This window comes from Ursus americanus, chromosome 20 (assembly GCF_024610735.1).
Source record: "Ursus americanus isolate L20-20 chromosome 20, mUrsAme1.1.p, whole genome shotgun sequence".
NCBI classification, from domain to species: Eukaryota; Metazoa; Chordata; class Mammalia; order Carnivora; family Ursidae; genus Ursus; species Ursus americanus.
In genome coordinates, this window is record NC_142146.1 from 32,116,989 (window position 1) to 32,131,783 (window position 14,795).

The 14,795-nt window shown below is 51.4% G+C and overlaps 1 protein-coding gene across 1 annotated transcript in view; it reads left to right on the forward strand.

Annotated features, from left to right (window-relative positions):
- EPHB1 (EPH receptor B1) overlaps window positions 1-14,795 on the forward strand; it is a 418,735-nt gene that overhangs the window by 303,533 nt on the left and 100,407 nt on the right. Inside the window, exon 5 of the mRNA XM_087870214.1 lies at window positions 2,758-3,093. Coding sequence (XP_087726340.1) covers window positions 2,758-3,093 — 336 coding nt within the window. The remainder of the gene's footprint in view (window positions 1-2,757; window positions 3,094-14,795) is intronic.

The following is a 14,795-nucleotide window of genomic DNA, read 5'->3' on the forward strand; positions in this document are numbered from 1 at the left end:
ACGGGGTTGTGAAGGATGTGGATGGAGGGTAACCTTTTGGGCAGCTGGGGTTTGAGCAGGGGAATACCATGATGCCATGTACGTTTTGGAACCCGCACTCCGGCGGGCAAGAATGGATAGGAGGGATGCAAAGCAATGTTGGCGGGTTCACGAGCAGGCTGTTGCTGTAGGGCAGAAAAGGCCACAGGGCCCAGAGTTCAGAGGTTATGGAGATACTGAGGAAGAGAACATTCTGAGGAAGAAAAGATGGGCCCTCACTGTGGTGTCAGTCCGTCTGTGGAGGACACAGAAGACGTGACTGTCAGGGTCTGGCTGGTGAGGACTCGGGGTGTCGAGGAAGGGAAGGACTGAAGGGCCTTCCCTGCATTTGTCAGGTAGGAGGCCACGAGAAAAGCAGATGTGGTGGGGAGTGTGGAAGTAACTGGGCTGTCCTGGGCCGAGCGAGGAGGGAGGAGAGCCTCCACTTTGAAGGGCTTGGCTGGAGGGTGAAGGAGAGGATGTTCAACGTAGAAAGATGCCAGTGATTGTGCTTTGGTTTTAAAATGGCAAAAATTTATGGGCGTTTAGGTGGAGAAGGTGGAGTCAGGGAGAGGGTGACGTTGAAGGTCAGGAGAGAAAGGAGATGCTTGAAATGGAGAGGCCTCAACAGGGTGGGAAGGATGGGTGGTCAGTCTCCCAGGTAGTACCTGTCCCTGCCCCGTCGCCCAAGGCTGCTCTCCAGTGACAGCCTCAGGATGTCCCAAGGATGCAGTAAGATAACATTGTTAGAAGATTCACCCCACGCCTCGCAGAGGAGCGAGTCCTCGATGAACGTATTTATTATGAGTACAAGAAACGGTGGACTGTGGCAGAGGATGGGCTGTCTGCGGAGAAAGGGAGCGGTGACGCTGACCACGGGGAGCTTGTGGTCCGAATCTCATCCGTCTGAGCAAACAGATGTGTCCAAGCCAGGCACTGGCCAATATGCACGTTAATGAATAGTGCAGCGTGAGGTGAAGCTGGCCTGGCCCAGTAAGAGCCCGCCGACGGCCGTGCCCACTCCCCTCCCAGCCCTGGCTGCGTGCTGATTCGAGAAGAGATGGATGTTTATCCCTGGGCAGATGGGTGGGGAATTCTCAAACGCTGTTTGCAAGACTTCAGTAAAGATGCTTCATGCATCCTGCCCTGTCACGAGCATGCATGAATGTTGTGCTTTAGCTCAGGCCTAATGGGCTTTATATAGTACAGTACTGATTTTCTTTCACATTTTAATAGAATCCGATTTAATATTTGCTTTCTGCTCTAGCTGCTTGCTGTTGACTGATTCAGCACAGAATCCTTCCCTGGCGCCCCCCGACCTTGTTGTTATTCCCTCATTTTGTTTGTTGGCATTTGATTCCTGTCTTCAGCGTGAACCACTTTACACATGTCTTCGTTCCACTGGCGACAGTCACGTGCGTGATTTCTGAATGCATTACTATCCAGAGCGGCTGCTCCAGCAGCCCCACCGTTCAGAAGGGGGGCTTCTGGGTCGGATTCCTTTTCACTGTTCGACATCGAGGACCCTCAATGCTCAGCTGGGGAACCTGAGGCTGTGATCCGTTCTGTTCTTGGGCAGCGGGTTCTCCGACTTCATCAAATGTCCAGCACCACGGCTGGTAATTCAGAAACAGGTTGCCTTTCTGCAAAGGACCAGGCTTTCTAGAATTTAGTATTTAGCAAGGCATTTCCACCTTTGCCACAGGATGAAGAGCAGCTGTAGACAGAGCTGTCCAGAGGGAAAGGGCTGCCCTCCTTGGCTCCCAGTGAGCCTGGCTGGTTTGTAGGAGAGAGAGGCCGTTCAAATCCGTGAGCAGATCTGACCATCAGCCTTTGGAGTACCATCCCAGTGTAAGGCCAGAGTGGAAGACAGCTTTTCCTTAGTGGGGAAAGAGAGCCGGTTTTACTAGCAGGTGGCACAGGGCTATCATTAAGAGCACGAACTTTGGAATCAGGCAAACATGGGTCTCCATACTGGTTTCAATTCTTATAGACCACATGATCTACAGCCAGGCTCCATGCCCCGCTTTAGTTTCCCTTTCTATAAAATTGAATTAATCATTGTATCTTCCCAAGTAAATGCGTGTAAAGCAGCTAGCAGTGTCTGGAACAAACCTCTACTCTCTTCTTATGTCATGAGGTCAAAAATGGTGGCTGTCTGAACCTGCCACCCAACTCTGTTTCTTGTCCTCAAGCACCAAAGCTTGGGCACCGTGAATATTCATCTGTGCAGGCGATCTGGAAGCCTGTCCTGCAGACAAACACCCCAGCGTGCACACACCACACAGACCCTAAACTGTGTGAGGTTTTGTGCAGGATGCCAGGATCTGTTGGGGCCTTTGATGGGCCACTCGTGTCCCTCAACCCCCCCTACACTAAGAAAAGACAGGAATCCAATTAAGTGTCTAATATACATACATACTACACGCTCAGGTTGGCTGGGGGAAATGGCGTAGTTCTGAGAACAAAAAGGCTTGAAGCCAGGTCCTTGAACCCTCTTCTCCTTTGGCACATGTGACTGAAAGTCCCAGTGGGGACTACTGAGAGGGCAGTTTGCGGCGAGTTGTCATCGCTGTCCACCGCATTTTCTCGGAATGGATTGGAGTGTGGAGATTGGGGATGAGGGACAGAAGAGGATGCGTGCCTGTGACAAGGGTGGGAGCACACCAAAGACAGATGGAGAGAGGCTGGAGGAGGAAGCCTCTGCCCAACCTCACTGGGCCCTTTGTCTCCTTGCAGGTGTTCCATCAGGCCCCCGAAATGTCATCTCCATTGTCAATGAGACGTCCATCATTCTGGAGTGGCATCCACCCAGGGAGACGGGCGGGCGGGACGATGTGACCTACAACATCATCTGTAGAAAGTGCCGCGCTGATCGTCGGAGCTGCTCCCGCTGTGACGACAACGTGGAGTTTGTGCCCAGGCAGCTGGGCCTGACCGAGTGCCGAGTCTCCATCAGCAGCCTGTGGGCCCACACCCCTTACACCTTTGACATCCAGGCCGTCAACGGAGTCTCCAGCAAGAGCCCCTTCCCCCCACAGCATGTCTCCGTCAACATCACCACGAACCAAGCTGGTAAGTCTGAAGGCAGCTGTGCTCCTTCTGTCTGTCTGCGCAGCGGGCTCCCTGTCCATCTCTGAAGGAACAAAGCTGTAGCCACACCCGTTCTGCTTTCAGGCCTCCTCCCAGGAGTGAAGGCATCAGGTGATGGGCATTTGTGGCCATGGAGGGAACAGGTGTAGTGTTTCACCTCTGAGAGTGAGCTGGATTCCGAGGGATATTCTCGAGCTCAGCAGGAAAGCAAAGAGGTCTATCCAAGTCAGCGTAGAAGCCAGTACTCTGCATCCAGCTGGGGCTCAACAAATGCCTTTGGAAAGATAGATGGACAGACAGACAGATGGGTGGTAGATGGACAGACAGAGGGGTAGGCGGGTGGGCGGAAGCCCTGTACGATGTTAAGAACACTAGTGCTGCTTTATCAGAAAACCCAAAGAAGGAAACTTCCCAGGAATCATGTGACCGAGGGAGTATTGCCTTCATAGATTATTTTTCAATTAAACCATGTAATTCAAGAGCACATTCTCCTGTACGGCTTGCTTAAATGAATGCTACACTGTGATGGAGACCTCAGAGTGTCGGCAATAGATCACTCCTGATAGCCCGTACATCCCTGTGGCATGCACAGCTCAGAACACATTTGCTTCTCTCCTCTTTATTTCTGTATCTCTTCCTCTTCTGACCTTTTCTCTTTATTACTTTTTACACCTCTTGCAACAATCCATTTCTTTTTATATGCATTTAACCAGCCCCTTCATGCACTCACTCACTTATTTATTTCCTCACTCGTTATTAAGAGAGGCTTAGTTAGCATCCGATGTGTGACACGCTGTGGGCCAGACACTGTGAGGGATACGGTGAGACCTGGACACCACTGTTCCTCCCAGAATTTGCAGGATATAGACACACAGTCCAAATCTGCAGCATGGTGCATGCGAGGCGTGTGCACGGTGCATATGCGGTAAATACCCGGGGCCTTAGAGAGAAATGAGCAATCTCTTCCCTGGGGTGACGGCGCAAGACTGCAGAGGGAACGTCTATAGGCAGTGGGGGTCGTGGGCAATGGACTGTGATCTTATTTGGAATTATGGATTTTTCTCAATCAACAGATTCTAGAAGGACAGCTTGTTAGTGGAATAGCTGGAGCCAAGCACGTCCCTTTTCTCTCTCTCCCTCCGTGTAGCTCCCCCTTCTTAACCTCCTCTCCCCTACTCTGTCCTCATCTGCTCCTCACCTCCCCATCCTCGGGCTCCTTCTGCCTCTTTCAATACCAGGCATTTTTGATGACAGATGATTCTTGGGTTTAAGCTGTCAGAACTCAGGAGAAAAAAAGGTGTTGTGGGAGAACATGGCTGTCCAGATGGCTGCGTTGTTGCCGTGAGCCTGTGTGTGTTCGTGTGTGCGTGTTTGTATGTATGTGTATGGTCACGTGTTTGCATGCATGCGTGTGCAGTGAGAAAACAGGCGTGGAAGTGTGGGAGCCTCCAGCTGGTGACCACAGCCCCAGCGCCATGGAGACAAAGGTTGTGACAGTCTGTCTTACCCAAAGAAAAGGGGATGGTAATTTCTGGATCACGTTGAGCACGGAACACGGGCAGCCTTTGTGAGCAGTGTTTCCCTTGGAGAGTTTAAGGCAGAAAACTGGCTGAAATATTTTAGTGTCCCAGCTTCTGGGACTAATAATCCTGCCAGGCTGTCATGTCATGCTGGGCTTGGCTGTCTGCTCTCTCTCTCTAAGAATGTGCGAACAAACCTGCCACTTAGAGCGGTTTGCTTTGATTCCGGCCCTCCCTTTCCTTACCCTGCGAGTCCCGAACCTGCCCATCTGCTTGTCTCGCCATCTGCACCTTCCCAGGCTGCAGAGGCGCCGAGGGACCGGGGCTCCTGCAAGGGGCCCGGCATCGCCAGCGTTCCAAATACTTGTTGTTATCCTCACTCACTTGCTCCTCCAGGAGTGGATTTCTCGTGCCCTTGGTTCCCCCTCCGACAGCCCCTTTTTTCTTATCCTTCCCCGATTTTGGAGTCCCAGCCCCATCAACATCTTCCAATCTGGGATTTCTTTTTGGGAGTCTGGAATTTGGGTGTTAGAAAGTTTACAATCAATGAGAGAAGGATGCTTCTTGGTGGCATGTGGTTATTAAGAAACAAGTGACAAGTGACCCATGGGTCCTAATCTGTGGGCTATGCGGCTCTGAGGAACATGGCGCTGTCACGTTGCTTTGGCAGAGCCACATGTGAATGCAAACTCTTTTTTACCAACAGATCATTCTTTTAAAAGATGAGATCCTTCACAAAATAAACACTTGGGCTTGTACCTCTCCAAGAACAGTTTAGAAACACAAATGGAAGTGACACTTTTGGGGAGCAGGGGAGGGAGAGGGTAAAAGGGAGAGAGGGAGAATCTTAAGTAGGCTCCATGCCCAGCACAGAGCCCGACGTCAGGCTCGATCCCACGACCCTGAGATCATGATCTGAGCCGAAATCAAGAGTCAGACACTTAACCAACTGAGCCACCCACGCGTCCCTAAGTGACACACTTTAGAATAGATGAAAGAGAGACTAAATAGCAGGTGTCATAAAAGCCATATCAGTCAGATCCATTAAGGGCCCAGGTAGACGGCCGCATGGTCCCTAAGTCATGCCACGTCTCTGTGACACGGAACCCTAAAAGACTTTTCCCTGCCTCTGGATCGGGATGGAGATGAACGTGTGTTTGTTGAGGGATCCGAGGTGCCCCAAGGTGAATTGGAGCTCGGCCGTGGGAGTCAGTAAGGATCGCATGAGAGAAGGGCTTCGATAAGTTGGCTGCTAAGTGGTCTTGGACTTGATTGGAAGTCTCATGCTCCTGACTACCAGACTCCATCCTGGGAGGCTGCTTGCTGCTCTGGGCTGGTTCTTCCTTTGCTCAGAAGCCACAGACCGCGTCCGTGGCTGGGCGTGTAGCTCGTACTGCTCTGCAGGCACGGATGGGCAGGTTTTCTTCCTCCGGGCTGCCCAGACATGCCCTGCTGACGCTGCGTCCTGCTGCTCTCATGAGCCCTGCCCAGTGGAAGCAGGCAGCTCATCGTGGCTGATGGAGGTATCCACTAAAAAGGGTTATGGTTGGCATCAGTCCACCAGAGTTACCGAGAGGCTTTTCTTGGCCCTAAGGGCTGCGATCTAAGAAGAGACCCTAGGAGGTTTTGTGATCATCTTTGGTCCATAGGGCACACAGAGACAAGCATCACTGGGGGGACACTGAAGAATCTCTTGGGTCCTGAGATGCAGAGGTCTTCCATCTCCTTCTGTGACTGCCCCAGTCATGTCTATAGTCACGGCAACTCAAGCGTCTTGTATCACTTGGAGAGCAGCAGGATCAAGCAGGATCAGATCCTCACCCAGGCAACAGGCAGTGGCAGAGAACCACCATTTTGAGCTCCTCCCATGTGCCAAGCCCATGCTGAGCTGACGTGGATCAGATGAAGAAACCCGGGGTCAGAGTGCTTTCAGAATCTCCTCAGCATCTCACAGGCAGCAATGATGTTTCTAGGTTTCAAGCTCAGATTTGTGGCCATTTTATTCTCCGACTGATCAAAAATTGCATTATGGTGAGCCGGGTAAGTTGTAAGCTCTCTCTAAGCTATTGCCACATAGCTGGGCCACTTCAGCTGTCAAAAAAAATGTCCATCATCTTTGGTCAGGGTTGGTCATGAATTATGCAAGCTCAGATTTACGTGAGGTCTTCAGGGATGCAGCCTTGCACTGAATACAGCTGCCTTGAGTTTAAAATAGACCAGATCAGGTGGAACTCTCTCTGTTCCAGTGGCCAAGCGATCTGCAGAGAGGTTGTTATCACCACTAACTCCTGCAGCCATTCTGTGGCGCCTGGCCCCAGATTCAGACTGATGGCCGGATCATCTGGCTGTCAGAGAGAATTAAAGTGAATGACAAACTTGACTTCTTTTTCTGCCAACTAGATTCAGAATGTCAGAGTTAGGGAAGGGGACCTCAGAGGAAATCTTGGAAAAAATAAATAAGACAAATCAGACCGGCACATCTAAAAAATCAGCTCGCCACAAAATAAAATAGAGTCGGTGAATTTGGGACCATGTAAGCGAGAGAGAACAAACTCCAAGGCCCAGGAGGCCTGGCCGGCAATGGAGAGGAGCAAAGCAGGGCCAAGTGTCAGGCAGTAGGGAGTGGTGAGGGCTGCAGAGAACCGTGGAGAATAGGGCCAGCCTCTGCTCAGCTCCAGCAAGTGCTGCCATAACCCGCGCTGCCAGAGCTTAGAAGCTGAAAACCTAGGTTTAGAATGTTGACAACTAGGGGCACCTGGGGGGCTCAGTTGGTGAAGCGTCTGCCTTCGGCTCAGGTCAGGATCCCAGGGTCCTGAGATCGAGTCCTGCATCAGGCTCCCTGCTCAGCAGGGAGCCTGCTTCTCCCTCTGCCTGCTGCTCCCCCTGCTCGTGCTCTCTCTCTGACAAATAAATAAATGAAATCTTTAAAAATAAATAAATAATAAAATGTTGACAACTAATTAGAAAATTTTAAAGCACTTGAGAGCCAAACACATCCAATACTAGATTTGACCTGTTGGTTGCGGTCTGTAACCTCCGGTTCAGAGGGCTAATCTGATTTACCCCAAGCCTGAATGGTAAGGGTGCTGTGTTGGTCTAGCCTTATTCCATCGTGGGGCAGTCACCTTTCTCACCTCTTTTTTTTTTTTTATAAAGCTTATTTATTTATTTATTTTAGAGAGAGAGAGAGACAGAGAGATAACAAGGGAGAGCAGGAGCTGGGGTGGGGGTGGGGGGTCAGAGGGAGAAGCAGACTTCATGCTAAGTGGGGACCTGGACACAGGACTCGGTCCCAGAACCCTGGGATCATGACCTGAGCCGAAGGCAGACACTTAACTCACTGAGCCACCCAGGTGCCCCCACCTTTCTCACCTCTTGGGCTCAGTGTGGCAGAGGGATAGCGGGGGATCCTGCAGTTGGGCCCTCTCTCTGCTCTTCACATGACTTGTGCCATGACCCCCCCCCCCTTTCTCAACTGTCAAATGGGAGTAATGACCCCTGCTTCCTAGAGCTGTTGTGACAAGCAAAGAGATGGGACAGAAAGTCACTTTGTGAACCAGGCTACGGACTGGGAGATGAGCCTCATTTCTAAGCCAGATGGCAGTTTGCTGGACTCTCTTCCGAGGCCCCTCCATCTCTTTGTTTGGGACTGATGTCATCCCCATCAGAGAAATGACAGGTCTCCATTTGGCCATTCTTCGAGGGAGGAGTGGGCACCAGAAAGGCGAGCGGCCAAGTCCCAGGGAGTTGATGAGGCCGTGGAGCCAGAACCGTGTACTTGAGCCAGGCTGATGCCGCCACTCACAGGACCCTGTCCGTCTTTCCTCCTCGTGCGTTCAGAGAAGCAGCGCTTGCCCTCTTACTTTTATGACGCCATCAGCAGTATTTATATCTGACATTTATATTACCCACGGTCCACGTGTGGCCCACTGTGCCTCCTGCATGTGGGATATTAGCATATTCACTGTGCCCACAGACACAACCCATTACTTAATTTTGTTTAAAAGATACTGCATTACTTCCATTAATGGTCATAAGTCCCTATAGTTTGTCCATTTTTAAGGTGTTTTTGAAGCTCCTAGACAATTAAAGTCACTCAGAGATGCTACTTTTCCCACAAAAGAATTACCTAGGCCACCAATTCCTCTGAACACATCACCTAATTTGCATTATTCCTTGGTTAAATATAGTATTTGCATGCATAAAGAATAATCTTTGAATATGAAAAGGAATTTTATGATATTGCAATATATCGAGCTCTTTGGAGGAAAGATATTATGTAAATCTCAAAATTAAATATTAAAACAATATTACAGTGCTGCCTGTAAAAATTTAGAGTGTTAAGATCCATATGCTGAAACCAGTTCATTTTTAGGGGTTGGTCTCATTGGAAATTAGTAGACGAAATTTGCTCCGAAATAGAGAAAAGATTGAGTCAGAACTTTAAAAAGACTGGAATGACTTTAAAGAAAACTTTCATTCAAATTAATAAAGAAAAGTTTAAAAACCTTAAGTAAATGAAATTTTCACTGTTCTTCATTCAATTTCATAGTTCATTTCATTGCTTTCTTCCCATTGTTAATTCTAAAAAGGTTGTTTTTATTGTTTCTTAAGCCCTGACATTGCGAAGGTAATTTTAAGTGGTCTCAGAAAGGTCCGGGCCATATTTGCAAACAGGGCTGTGTTGTCACTGCTCTTGATCAAAACCATGGCTTGACCCCCGCCCCCCAGCCTTGGGGCTCCCTATGAGATGGTGAACTCCATGGGAAATCAGACTTTCTCACCTACCTCAGCTTCTTGAGGGAGGGACCACACCGTGCTGGGCACAGGGAACCTTGATAAATACTTGCCAGGATCCCTTAGTCCCTACATAGGAGTTAGTGCATAAATGTTTGGCAGGGGTGTGGTGATCGCCGGCTGTCCAGGTATCTCCCTCCTCGGTGGCTCCTGAAAGGAAAACTGAAAGGAGCAATCTTAGGATGATGCCAGCAGCCCTGATCCACTTGGAGGAGCACAGTGAGATTCAGCCTTACTCCAAGGGGTTTATTTATTTATTTAAGCACTTTAACTTTGGGAATGTATTCATTCATTCAACACGGTCTTGTGACTGCTTTCCACAGGCTGACTCATGGGTTCCTGCTTCTAGGGGCTCCCGTTCGTTCGCTTTCTCAACAAATATTTATTGAGGCTTTCTGTGTGTCGTGCACTGCTCTAAGCACCAGGAACACAGCAGCCAACAACACAGATGAAAATCTGTGCCTTGCGGAACTCACATTCTAGTCCACAGCACTCCCTGGGACTGGAGTAACAGGCCCAGACAAGTCCCAAGGGAGCAGACGACTAGCTGGGAAGCAACACTGGCGGCCCTTCAGCTGGGCTCTTGGTCCCACAGCCTGCTGTGGTGCCAACCTCCACTTTCCAAAAGTTAGGAGGCAGCCACATGTAAGGGAGAGAGAGCATCTCGGTTTTGCAGTGGCTGTGCTGAACAGGACAGTGTGGGGTGGGCTGTTTCACTGCTCACTAACTGACCAGTTTGGACTTCTCATGGGCAGATATCACCTGCTGGACCTCTCAGTGCTTGCGCGTGGGTATTCTCTGTGTTTCCGGTCCTGGGCAGTGCCTGCTGATGCTGCTAACAGCTGGGGAGCAGCTGAGAATGCCCTGCCCTGCATCCCTGCGGGAGGACCGGAGGGCCCCGTGGGGCCTGGGGCTCATCTGCGCGTTGTACCCCAGCTTGGGCCAGGCACTTCAAGTCCGTGGTTTGTTAAACGCAAATGGGACAGACTGCTGGCAGTGAGATTGTAGTATGTTCCTTACCCTGTTCCAAGTACAAATGAGATTGCAATAACCCTCCTCATAGAGGGAACCTCACAGAGGGAACTTCTGGTTGGATTATGAGCTAGGTGCTGTTCGCCCTGTGGCCTTGGCAAACGAGGTGAGAGAGAGGAGTTGTCCTGGTGATGTGTCTGCCCTGCGCTCCTCCAGCCAATGTCGGCTCCGTGAGCCACAACTATACTCTTCGGGACAGTGTGCCCGTATCCATCTTATTAGCTGTTGTTCCCCAGTGGCTAACTAGATGCCTGAAATAGTAGAAGTCAATAAAAGTTTATTGAAAGGATTAATAAATTATCAAGCAAATGTATGAATAAGTGCCTCAGTCTTTCTTAGACTCAGCCCAGGCATCAGCAGACGGTGCAGCTTGAGCTCTCTCTGTGGTCTTTCCTTCCTCAAGCATCTTTGGGCGGGTGCTGTGATTGTGGTTAAGCCCCTACATCCTTCCAGATGTTGCTGAGATTTGGAACTTCCTGGGGGCGCTGTCCTCCCCAAACATGGCCCTGTGAGGGACAGTGGGCTGTGACCCGGGCTGCCCCTCGGCCTCCGGCAAGGCCCCTGCAGCTGGAGCAAGCATAGCTGGGGGTGGTTGCAATGGCGTTCGGATGCGCTGTCTGTCCACCGGCGTGCCAACTCCGTGCCTATCATTTTCACAGCACCAGCCATGTTAAACAGGCAGGAGCACCAGGGGTTTTTGAATACCGCAATTAACAAAACAGTAATCAAGCTAAGTGTTTAATTTCAGAAAATTAACATCTTCTCTGAGCGGATGTGAAAGATGGAGAAAAAAGGCACATTAAATGTTCTGGGTAAATAAAGGCAACACCAGACCACAAATATTTTCCGGTTCAAGGGAGACTCTTTGCCAACCCTCAGGCCTTGGGATCAGTTTCCTTCTGAGACCCGAGCTGCAGGACATCAGCGAAAGGATGGAGCCCTAGGATTTTAAAATGTGTGTGCCTTTGTTCCCTTCCTTTCCCTCCCTTCCCTTCCCTTCCCTTCCCTTCCCTTCCCTTCCCTTCCCTTCCCTTCCCTCCCTTCCCTCCCTTCCCTTCCCTTCCCTTCCCTCCCTTCCCTCCCTTCCCTTCCCTTCTCTTCCCTTCCCTTCCTTTCCCTCTTCTCTTTTCCTCTGCTTTCCTCTCTCCCCTCCCCTCACCTCCCCTTCCCTCCCCTCTCCTCCCCTCTCCTCTCCTCCCCTCTTTCCTTCCCTTCCCTTCCCTTCCCTTCCCTTCCCTTCCTTTTCTTTTCTCTTTCCTTTCCTTTCCTTTCCTTTCCTTTCCTTTCCTTTCCTTTCCTTTCCTCTCCTTTCCTTTCCTTTCCTTTCCGAACAGAGCAAATGCTTTATCTGTCCGAAAGAGCTCAAGGGCACAAGGGCCCCCTGTGAGCATATCTGCCCCATAGAAAATCCTGATGTGTGTATTGCCCTTCTCTAAACTGTACTAGTCATAAGGATGGCACAATGAGTTCTTGAATGTGCACTGGTTTTTCAGGCGCATAGGCCGTATTTCTCCTGGTAGACTTTATGGCTCCCGAGGGAAAAGACCAGGTCTCACTCCTCCACTAACCCCTGTGCGTCAGCACAGTGTCCTCTGTTGCGGCCTTACATAACATTCATGGTCTGTGGTGCCTCATAAACCAGCCGGCTGGCTTTTGTGTGCAGGCACGGGTTTGCACGTGGGGAGGGAAGTGAGGAGAGCAGAGGGCTGGGCGGGCACAGGACCTCCTGGCGTCTGTTGGCTTATCTGATGCCCCGGAAGAGAGTGAGGGCCCAGGACAAGGACTGGAAGGGCAAGGAAGGCAGCTTTGCGGGAGGAACAGGGTGAAGTTTGAGCACAATAGGCAGCCTTGAGGCTCAGTGATGAGGTGCCGCAGTTCGGCAGGGAGGGAAGGCTGTCAGGGGTTGTGGGGGTCGGGCTGGATGTGGCCACACATCCTTAGGGAGGGGACTGGAAATGTGGCTTAGTCAGCAGCTTTCCTAGGACAGCTGACATGGAGAACAGAGAAAACAAAGCAAGAGACTGAGCGGATGGTTTGCAAATACAAAGGAGACATTCCAGGGGCTCCTGGAAGTGCTCAGGAACAGAGGCAAGGGGAGGGGGGTTCAGTTCTGCTGTGTAATTTGTGGAGATTTTGAGTTCCCAAGGCCAGGTATTAGTTACGCAGCTGGATATCTTCTCCACAATGTGGGAGATAAGCTTGGTTACTGAGGGTGAATGGAGAAGTATTGGGGTCGAAGGTTTGAGGAGAATGGCAAGTTTGGCAGTGCCATTGCAGAGAATGGGAGATGGGATGGAGCAGAGAAATCTCTCATTTCCAGAAAGCGTTGGGGGCTCCTTGGAAGCCGGTGATCGCGTGCTTATGAAGCTGTCCATCTGCCCTGTTATGTGACTGTCTCAGCAATGCATGGCTGACCCCACAGGAAGTTAATAGTGGATCTCTCTCGGGATGAGTTTTGCTTTGTGTCCTCAGAAAAGATAAAGGCAACTCACGCCTGAGGGTTGAGGGAGTATTGCCAGTTATGCAAAGATGGAACTGGGCTGGATAACGAGGGGTGCGCATAAGGAAGGGGGCTGATGCGTGGGGTGCAAGTCAAGGCCGGGAGGGCCGGGTGAGCCAGCCAAAGTTGCAGTGGCTCGTCAGAGGTTGCCGAGAGGAAGGAGAAGACTTGAGTTTGTGGCTTTGAAGATGGAGCCACTTCAGGTGAGGCTGAATCCAAGTGTACCTTGAGAATGGGCGGACGTAGGGGAGTCGTGGGGTCAGGGGACAGAAAGTGCACTCTTCCAATGGACCGAAGGGCAAGTCCTGGGATGGAGCAGACCGAAGCCCAAGTCTTCAATGAGTCGGGGCTGGTGGTAGGAGGGAGTACACAGCGCTCCCGAGCTTCAAGAGCGGCAGCCCAGCTTAGTGACATTTTAACAGAGGGTGCGGGAGATGGTGAGCAACGGTGTGGAGGTGGTGACTGGGGACAAGGAAGACACACAGCCCACTTCCCGACCCTGAGGTGTGCTGGGCATGAAACTGCACACCGCCACATTTCAGAGGGTGCGAGGCAGAGGTGTCCCAGGGAGTAGGAGTCAAGGGGAGGGAGACCCATGCTGTCGTGAGGAGGGTGGCGTGCAGAGACGGGCTCGCTGCTGGGCACTGCAGGGTGGAAACCTGCCTGCAGGACAGCATAAGGGGCTCTGGGTCTCTGGGGCTCTGGGTCCTACAGCCTGGAGACTTCCATCTCCAGGATCAGGGAGGAGAGTCCCAGAGACTGCAGACACAGCAACCCTGCCTGGTATCGGTGGTGGCAATGTCAGCCTTAGGGTGGTGGTGGTAGGTTCCCCCGATGTGGGGGTGCCCTGCTGAAATGTGTGGGTGATAGCCAGGGAGGAAGGGACGCACAATCTGCTGCAGGGTATCCTTTGCTCTCTCCCATGGCCTCGCCAGGGCCAGGGTTTCTGTGAACTGCCTTCTGTGATCAAACATTCAACAAACCGGAGCGGCCGTCGTGCTTGTCCCACACCTGGACAGGCTGACAGGCCTGTGGAAGGCGGAGCTGATGGGTCTGTTCTCGGCCTCCCTGCCCTGGGACCAGGCACCGTCCGACAAGTGCCCCTCGTACACTCACATATATCCCTTCAGAGCTTCCCACCTGCCTCGGGGCCACGGCACTCAGGTTTGCCATCCTTTCCACAGCACAGGGCCATTTCCCGGTGCGCCTTCTGGTTACCCCGGCAGGGAGGAGGAGCCAGGCACGGTGACCTAGGAGGGTGCCCAGGACTCCATGAACCAGATGCTTCCTTCCTCTGGCACAGGGCTCCACACACTTCCACCTGTCTGGAGCCCCCTCTCTGCCTGAGGACCTGCCCTCCCTCGTGCTGGGCATCCCCAGGTCTGGGTGTAGGGTGAGGGGAAAGATGGCCAGCCCCATCATTTCTGGCTCTGCTCTCACCTGCTGAGGACTTAGGGAAGTCACTTCCTCTCTGGTCTTCAGTGCTCAAATCCATAAATTGGAAGAATTGGCAGAAAACTGAATGACCTCAGATGTCCTTTCAACATTTTATATTCTGATTTCTAGATTTCTAGACAAATAGTTCTCAAATTTAAGTGTGCATCAGAATCCCCTGAAGGGCTTGTTAAAACACAGATTGCTGAGCCCTACCCCCAGAGTTTCTGATCCAGTAAGTCTGGAGCGGGGCTCAAGATTCTGCATTTCTCACCAGTTTCCAGGTGCTGCTGATCTGGGATCACATTCTGAGAACTAGCAGGGTCAGCTGGATGACCCCAATAAAGACCCCCCCCATCAGAGATGATATCACAAATGAGAGCCTCTGCTTTAAACCTACA